The sequence below is a fragment of the Alligator sinensis genome, unplaced genomic scaffold, assembly GCF_000455745.1.
Source record: "Alligator sinensis unplaced genomic scaffold, ASM45574v1 scaffold769_2, whole genome shotgun sequence".
Lineage (NCBI taxonomy): Eukaryota > Metazoa > Chordata > Crocodylia > Alligatoridae > Alligator > Alligator sinensis.
In genome coordinates this window covers 8,670-17,232 of record NW_005843314.1, presented here as the reverse complement: position 1 = coordinate 17,232, position 8,563 = coordinate 8,670, and the positions used below count along the sequence as shown (strand labels likewise).

Here is an 8,563-nt window from a genome sequence, read left to right as displayed (position 1 = left end):
GCAACCTTTGCAGTGGCAGCACATTGGCGCCGCGGCCCCCCTGCTTTCCTGGGGGCAGGGGCAGGGGTGATGCCTGGGTCTGTGTCAGGGGTGACTGTGTCGTGCTGCTCAGTGGTTGGACACAGGGTTCATCTGGGCTGGTTTGCACAGGGTTGATCCTGCTTCAGGCAGGGCTGGGACTAGATGTGACCTCTGCAGCTGCCTGCCAGCCCCACACCTCTGATTTTCTCTGCTGTTTCTATGATTCTACCCCGGGCTCTTTCCTCCAAAGCGTTTACGTTCAGATGAAGCAGTTCAGCTCCTGTGATCCACCGGCTGCAGTGCCTGCCTCCAGGCTGGCTCCCCTCTTTGAGGCTACAAAGAAGCACTTGCTTGTATCTGTCCTTTTTGGATATTTCTGAAAGATGTTCCAGTCCCTCCCTTGATGGCAGAAAGCATTGCTCGTGCTGGGGCCTCACCGCTGTTTGTCCTCAGGCCTCTGCACAGTGACTGCAGGGAAAGCAGCACTGGGACCTACTATTTTTCTAGGCCTCTGCTGCACCTGGGAGGATGCAAAAGGAGCTTGGCAGAAGGAGCCAGCTTTGTTCGGTTCATCACATTGAATTTGCAGGGCCATCTGCCTATCACTAGTCTATTCATGAGACACGGCGTCTGCAAAGGATGAAGCCTCTGCCCCCTCCCTTCTTGCCCTGCCTGCGTCTGCTAAGCTGCAGCACAGCAAAGTCAGTGGCAACGCTGGCAAGGCAGGGACAAGAGACAACCTGGACTGTCTCACACCCTCCTGATGCTTCCTGCACGTGATGTGTCCTGATCCGGACTTGTCATCACTTGAACTGTTTTCTTGGGGACCCCTAGACCCATATTATCCGCCACAGCTACTTCCCAGTCCATCAGACGTGGGGGAAATCCACACCCTTCATGCTGTGCCTGCCTGTGTTTCTTACTCTGCTCTACCAAAATACATGGGGGGAAGTTCTGGCCTTTGTGAGATTGAAGTCAGCCTCTTAGGGCTATTGTAGAAATCGCAAAGAAGACTTCAGCGAGGGGGGCTGCAACAATCCCGTGCCTGTTGTTGCAGTCACTTGGGAAGTTGGAGGATGATCCCTTTTCCACATTCCTGGACGCAGTCATGCCCTGCCCCAAGCTGAAGCAGCTTAACCGGATTAACTGTCACTGTGGCAGAGCACCCGCGGTGCCTGCCACTTTAAGGGCTATATGGCAGTGAGCAGGGCAGCCAGCAGGTGCGGGCTAGCCCTAATGTGGCAGTCACCTGCCTGCAGGAGGGCCCTAGGATTGGTGGAGGGGGCTGAGCAGCCTCCTTTTTAGGTCCAGGCTGTCTAGGGCTGCAGCAGCACTTTGCTGCTGGCAGTCAACAGAGCAACATCTGGTTGAGCTGCTGCTCAGAGCACCCTGGAGGTCCAGGTCCAGGTCCAGGTCCAGGTCCAGGTCCAGGTCCAGGTCCAGGTCCTGACTGAAAATTGCACCCTGCTGGGGATGGGTAGCCTGTTGGGACTGCTCATGGTGGAGCAGCCCCCCAGAAATGCCAGGCCAGTTACCTCCCTGGTGGAAGGTGAGTAGGGATGCCTAATAACCTTACCCCCGCACTCTGCTGGGTTACCCAGGGTGGGGCCAGGCACGTCTCTGGGCACTTGAGCCCCATTCTGCCTTGGTGGCGGGGTGCAGTGGTGAAAGTAGCAAAGGGCTCGCCTAGAGTAGGGTGCACAAGGATGACCCAAAGTGCTGAGCATGTTGGTGCAGAATAGGGCCTGAAGAGCTGCCCCGGGGGGGCATGCTGAGTAGGGGACACTAGAGTGACCTGAAGTGCAGCACATGGGCCAACCCCCCATACAAAATCCAATAAAGCTGTAACCCTAGAGAGAAGGCAGCCAAGCCCAGGTAAGTCTATGGATGCCTGAGGTATTAGATGGGCGAGAGACTGTATGTGTAGTCTTGTTATGACTGCCGGTGTGAGAGCGCGGTGATCCGATGCTCCAATGGGGAGTGAGAGTCCTGGGGAGATGCTGGAGCACGGGTCATGGTGTGAAGCACTGTAAAACTGGTGCCTCGTTAAGTTGTCTCTATAAATAGATGCAGGGGGCTGTCACAGCAGCGTAGGGACTGCCACCTGCTTTCTGGAAGGCATTTCTATTTTTGTACTTGCAGAAATCCAGGTGAATCTGGAGTCTGGGGAGCTGGCAAGGTTGCATTGTGCACAGCAGGAAGATGCCTGGGCAGAGCAGTGCTCTGTCCTCAAGTATCCTGGGTCTTGTCTGCTGCTCGGGGTGGCTGGCAGGGGTCCCCTTACTGCACCTCATGCTATCGGGACTGCTCTGTAGGGCTGAGGAGATGACTACCCAAGAAGTACCCGGGCTCTTGATGCCAGGCGGGCTGCTTGAATACGGGGTCCCCTATAAAGCCCTGCCTCATTTTCCTTTGCCACTCGCTCTCTGGGGCTGCACTGTCTTCAGAGCTGGGAGCATCTCTGCTGGGATATTGGGGTGCCCTCACTCCCTTCCCATACCAACCCACCCGGTCTTCTCCTCTTATTTCTTCACTTGCCCCCTCCCCAGCATTGCAACCTCTGGTCTCCTTCCTCTGCTGTTTGGCCTTGCACCCCCTGCCTTCAGCCTGCCAGAGGGTAGACCTGGCGCGGTGAGGCAGGGAACGGGGCCCTCTGCTCCATAGCCTGCAGCTTTCTCTCTCTTTATTTTAATTCTTTGTTTACTGGGTGACACTGAAATCCTTTTTCCCCAGTCCTGTAGACAGGGCTGCATCCCTCCCTTGGCTCAGGGGTGGTGCTGTGTGGCAGCAGGATCAGACCCCAGCTGCAACCCTGTGAGCAGGCTGCAGGGTTGGTGCAGCCCGACACACTGACCCGGGATCGCTTGTCTTTGCAGGTGCCGGTGACGTTCGAGGATGTGGCGGTTTACTTCTCCCCGGAGGAGTGGGCAGAGCTGGCGGGCTGGCAGCAGGAGCTGTACCGTGACGTGATGATGGAGAACTATGAGCTGGTGGCCTCACTGGGTGAGGCGTCCTGTGCTCGAGGGCTGGGCAGCTCCAGGGCAAGGAACCTGCATGTTTCACTGGGGCTGAGAAACTGCAGTGAGCCCTGGAAACTGAAAGTCCACCTGCCTCGATTTTTTTTCGGGGCCCAAATGTAGTCTGGGAAGCCTCAGCCCCAGGGTCATAAGCTGGACTTATGTGCTGGTGTGTCCCTCTATCACTGAGCACCAGGAGCCATAATGTACCCTGTGCATAGAGGATCAGAGAGCAGTCCCTGGGGCTATGGCCTGTGACGGACAAGGGAGACCACAGGGCAGCAGATCGGGGCAGGAGGCCGGGTAGATTAGTGGAAACAGAAGATGGAGAACCAGACCAGAGCCTGGTAGGAGGAACCTGACAACAGGCCTGTGTCTGAGAGGGGCAGAAAGCTGGTAGGGGATGGAGGACGGTGAGATGCTTTGGGCCAAGGATTTGGAGTTGAGGGGTTATTTCGGAGAAGGCAGACCCCAAGCCCACCAGCACACGTGAAAGATGCTTGTTCCCTGTCCCGGGCAGGTTGGCCATCTGTCAAACCGGAGATCATCTGTAAGATAGAGCAGGAGGAAGAGCCGTGTGTCAGAGACCCTGCGGACCCCAGTGTGCCGGGGAAGCCCCGACACTCCTGGTCTGGTGAGTAACGGGGGCCTGGTCTGGTGGGTGGCACGGGGTGAAGTCCACCCCAGGCAGGGTGATGCATCAGCAGGGAGGAAGGGGTAGGCAGGGTGAGGAAGCTCCCTCGTGATGGGACTGCAACTACACCCCTGGGGGCACCAGGCCTGGGGTCAGTCATGACTTCCCATTAGAATAATTAAGTTATATGCTCCATGTGGGAGAAGATTACCAGCTGGAACAGCACCCAAGTGTGCCCGTGTCCAGGACCTCTGATGCTGTGGCAATGGGCAGGGTGAGGATTGGAGTGAACAAAACTGACGTCTAACCCACGAGAGAGAGAGAGAGAGAGGCCACTAGTTGCATGGGCTTGGAGCCCGGCTGCCTCTCTGGGGTGGCCATGGGGTCCAAAACTTGCTTCTACATAGCACAGCGTAGTTCTGCTGCGGGCACTGAGGCTGCTCTGCATTGCTGATGGCAAATGCTGTGTCTCAGTGGTATTGCATTAGAGTTCAGCATTGCAAGGATAAGACCTGCTCAGCTTTAATGCAGCTGTTTCTCTGATGTGAGGAGAACATCTCTGTCCTGGGTAGGAAGGGAGGAGACTTCCCAACTCCCCAGAGAAATTCAGAGCTTCGTCCGCAGACCCTTGCCAGGGTTCTCTGCAGCATGGGGGACGCTGAACTTGCAGTTGTCTTGCTCCAGAAAATAACCTCTGTGCTCTTCTCTCCTTCCCAGCAGATGATGTGTTTCAGGTTAAGAAGGAGGAAGAGGAGCGTGCAGAGACCCAGGAGTCCCCTGCTGCTCTCTCGGGAAAATCCGAAGGATGCGTGGACTCGCAGGGCACAAAGACGCAGGGCAGCGCGGCTCAAAGCAAGACCCTCGATAAGCCACGCAGCCAGGGGGGCAGTGCGCCGAGCCAGCCTTCAGCAACCCCTCACCCCAGGGTCTCACTCAAGAAGAAGCCGCCCACATGCCCCGAGTGCGACAAGAGCTTCAAGAGCAACACGGCTCTGACCATCCACGAGAGGAGCCACACAGGGGAGCGTCCCTACAAGTGCCCCACATGTGCAAAGGGCTTCCCTTCCAAGGGGGACCTCAAGCGCCACCAAAAAACCCACATGGGGAGGAAGGACACAGCCCCCGGGAGCGGAAGAAGCCAGCCCCAGAAGCTGCAGATGCGGCCCCTGCGAAGTCCCCCAGCACCCAAGCGGCCGCACCTCTGTGCCCAGTGTGGAAAAGGCTTTAACAAGAGCCGGGACTTGCGGAAGCACCAGCGGACGCACACGCCGGCCCGCCCCTTCGCCTGCCCGGACTGCGGCAGCACCTTTCGCCTGAAGCAGATCCTGGTGTCCCACCAGAAGGTGCACCGCGGGGAGAAGCCCTTCCCGTGCCCAGCGTGCGGGAAGCACTTCGGCCAGAAGCACCACTTGCTGAGCCATCAGCGTGTGCACACGGGCGAGAAGCCCTTCCCCTGCCCGGCTTGCGGGCAGCGCTTCAGCCAGAAGCACCACCTGGTCAGCCATCAGCGCATCCACACCGGCGAGCGCCCCTACCCCTGCGCCCACTGCGGCAAGAGCTTCAAGGACAAGAAGACGCTCGTCATCCACCAGCGCGTCCACACGGGTGAGAGGCCCTACCGCTGCGGGGAGTGCGGCAAGACCTGCAGCCAGAAGCAGCACCTTAAAAGCCACCAGCGGGTCCATCGGGGCACGCGGCTGCTGGGTGGGGATGAGATGGGCGCAGCGGCACCATGCGCCCAGCGCACCCGGGCTGAGGAGAAGCCCTTTCAGTGCGTGGTGTGCGAGAAGCGGTTTCGGGATGAGCGGATCATGCTGGCACACCAGAGGACGCATGCCGATCAGGTCGCCGGCCAGGCCCCGCGGCTTGCCGCCCATCCATCTCCCACAGCAGATCAGCCGCACTCGGCCAGTGGAGGGGCCGCGAGCCAGAAGCCTGACCTTGCAGCCCTGCCGGGGTCCCAGGGCGGACGGCGACCTTTTGCCTGCCCTGAATGCAAGAAGCGGTTCACGCAGAACAAGTACCTTCAGCTGCATCAGAGGAGCCACACGTGAGCCTGGGGTGTCACCTCTGAATACAGCAAGCCTGGGAATCGCACTGCACTGAGGACCCACAGCAAGGCCCCTGCACTCGGGGCACGTGACAGCATCCAGCTGTCTCTCTCTGGGAGGAACAGATCCCTGGTGTGATGGCCCCGCTGGCCTGGGGTCTGCTGTGAGACCTTGCTGACGTCTCGGCCTCCTCTCTGGGCCCTGAGTGTCCCACGGATATTTGCCCAGCCTCCTTGCTCTGTTGGCTGCTTCGGAAATACCCTACAAAATAGCATCACCTACTTAGCATAAATGGAGTACAAGTGCCCTGAGTCGCCAGTAGCTGTCCGATCTTTTTCCCAGTAGAAGCTCACTAGTTTGCACAAGTCCTGGTGAAAGTCACTGAATTGTTCTGATAGGACAGTAAAGCACGGACTCACTCTGTCTCGGGGGCAAGGATGAACTGCGATACCAACTTTGTTCATGTATTTAATCGCACGTAGCCTAGCTTTTATTTATGCTGTATTTATGCTAGGTCAGTCTTGCGGCAGTGAGGAAGTCGTTTGCTAGGAGACCTCGCTGCAGCTTGCTCTGGACTATGGGACCTTTGTCACAAAGCTGTCTCTTATTTATTGTTTCCCTGGTGCAGTGGGAAGTGGCAGCGTTCTTCCACGTGCTGTTGAATTGTCCCATTGTTAGGTTTTTGTCCTCCTCCCTCCTCTCTTGTAGCAGTCTCTGGCTTTAGTGAGCAAGCATCTGCAGTCAAGCGCCCTTCCCAGTTCTGCTCAAGCTGCTCTGGAGTGACCCAGCATGCTGCATGAAGATGCCTCTTAAAGCACCACCAGCTGCTCCTCTTTTATATTTAAAAAAAAAAAAAAATGCATAGAAAACATTTCTAAAGTACAGGGGGAAACACTCATTCTCTTGGATCAGTAAATTAAAGGTTTCTTCCTGTGGAAAGTACAGTGAGCCTCTTGGCTTTCCTTGATGAGCAGCTCCTTTTCACCTGAATGGCTGCACCTACCTGGCAGCCTCTCTCTTGTGCCATGAGCTTCATTGTCATGATCTTCCCCTACTTAACCTTTTGCTCCTGCTAGTTTATCACCAAGCCACAGCATTGAATTCTCCAATCTGATGATACTTGCATTGCTTTAGGGCTCGTCCAGGCTCACGTGAGCTTGCAAGAATTGGTGGCCCTTTGTGGCAGTCAGCGCAAGACAGATCTTGCGATGACCACCTGTCCTCTGGGTGTCTGTCTGCTGGCTTCTCTGGGGTACGTTGTCCACTCTAGGGGCTAGATCCTAGTTGAAGAACCATTTGGTCTTTGCATGGGTGCATGTGACATTACTTTGGTACAGCAGTAATGGCCAACCTCCCTCCACCACATAACAGTGCTCCACACACCAAAGTCTCTGCCATGGATGCAGGGCTGTAGTTCCAGGGGATTAAGTCAGATGAACCGCTGATCCAGAATGACAGTATGCAAAAGGAATGGCCTGTAATCCTGCCAGATGCACAGGAAATGAGGACACTGCCTTTATGAGGCAAATGACCCTTGTATAGCTAGGTATCTGCAATTTTGGGCCCCTCAGTTTTGATTTTCTTTGCACCCATGACGGAATAGGATTGCCTGGTGCATGTCTGTAACACTAGCAGGTGGGGAAGAGAGCCCTTGTGCATTTAGCCCAATGGTCTAGTGGATAGAGCACTTGCCTAGGGTGGAAAACAGCTTCCAGCCCCACTCTACCTAGAGAGGGTTTGAATTTGACTTTCCCAGCAGAGTGCTCTGATCACCAGGCCATGGACTGGGCATTGCCTAGGGCAATTTCCAGCCTGCTCTTGAAGCTGGCTCACGGGGCAGCTAGGAGGGGAAGAGATGTGGGGCAGAGAGAGAGAGAGAGATGCTGCCACGCGGGAGAGAGGGCTGTAGGCTCTGGCCCTGCTCTTAATGCTGCTTCTGCATTTTGTATTTATTGGTCAGATGGGATGAGTAGCAGCGGGATAATTTCTACCCCACTGCAAAATGAAACTTAGGTGCACGAGTGTGAAAAAAGACATAGCTGTCAGTCTCAAAACCAAAAAAGCATTTTTTTTTTTTTTTAGGAAATCGGCTATTAGAAATCAACAGGCGACAGCACAGGTAGGCAGGGCAGCAGCCGGTGTTCCTGTTCTCAGTCTCAAAAGGAGGCTTATTACTTAAGTTTTTTTTTTTTGTGGGGGGGGGGGTTGTTTATGAACTAAAGGAAAGCAACATTTTTTCACAGGTTGAGGCATTTGGAGACCATTCAGACTATCAGAGATGACTGACCTGAATAGAACCAGCCCAGGGTTAAATGTTACATCTGTGTAGTTTTGCTAAGAGGTCAGACAATGGATGTGTGTAGGACGGTTTGGCCAGCGCTGATCCTGCCTCAGGCAGGGATTGGACTAGATGGGACCTCTGGTGCTCCCTGCCAGCCCCACTTCTCCATGTGCTGTGATTACAATACTAACATACAAAGTCTCAGGCTCTTATAGCGCTTGGAGCTTTAAAGAGTTTATCACGTCTGTGCCTGACTGGCCTTGGCAGGGGTATGCTGTGAGACCCCAGACCTTTTGAATATTTCCAGTCTATGGAAAAAATTACAGCCCAAAAACTAAATTATCTGGGGTTGCTGGCAGGTCTGTGGCTACACAGCCATGCAGACAGGAATCATTTCCTTCGGCCATCACTGTGCAGGTCCTCATCAGGAAATATCTGTCCTTTGGTCTCTGTCTAAGGCCTGCAATATAAGTTATTTTAGGGCACTCTGATGTCTGTTTGTAAACTGAAATTTCACCAGGACGTTCTGGACATAAATTGAAGTCAAATGGGAGATTCA

General features: G+C 55.2%; 1 protein-coding gene across 1 annotated transcript; it reads left to right on the top strand.

Annotated features, from left to right (window-relative positions):
• Window positions 1-1,540: 1,540 nt before the first annotated feature.
• LOC102383673 (zinc finger protein 771-like) lies at window positions 1,541-6,879 on the top strand. The gene is made up of 4 exons (XM_025194808.1): window positions 1,541-1,570; window positions 2,898-3,024; window positions 3,559-3,672; window positions 4,393-6,879. Exons 1-4 carry the CDS (start codon window positions 1,541-1,543, stop codon window positions 5,724-5,726), a joined length of 1,605 nt encoding a protein of 534 aa, XP_025050593.1. The 3' UTR covers window positions 5,727-6,879.
• The last annotated feature ends 1,684 nt before the right edge of the window (window positions 6,880-8,563 follow it).

Bases quoted from the DNA above. Each gene is read 5' to 3' on its own strand.
- LOC102383673 (XM_025194808.1), top strand. From the start codon at position 1,541: ATGCCAGGCCAGTTACCTCCCTGGTGGAAG. The intron at 1,571-2,897 runs GTGAGTAGGGAT...TTGTCTTTGCAG, and splicing joins AGTTACCTCCCTGGTGGAAG to GTGCCGGTGACGTTCGAGGA. The intron at 3,025-3,558 runs GTGAGGCGTCCT...TGTCCCGGGCAG, and splicing joins TGAGCTGGTGGCCTCACTGG to GTTGGCCATCTGTCAAACCG.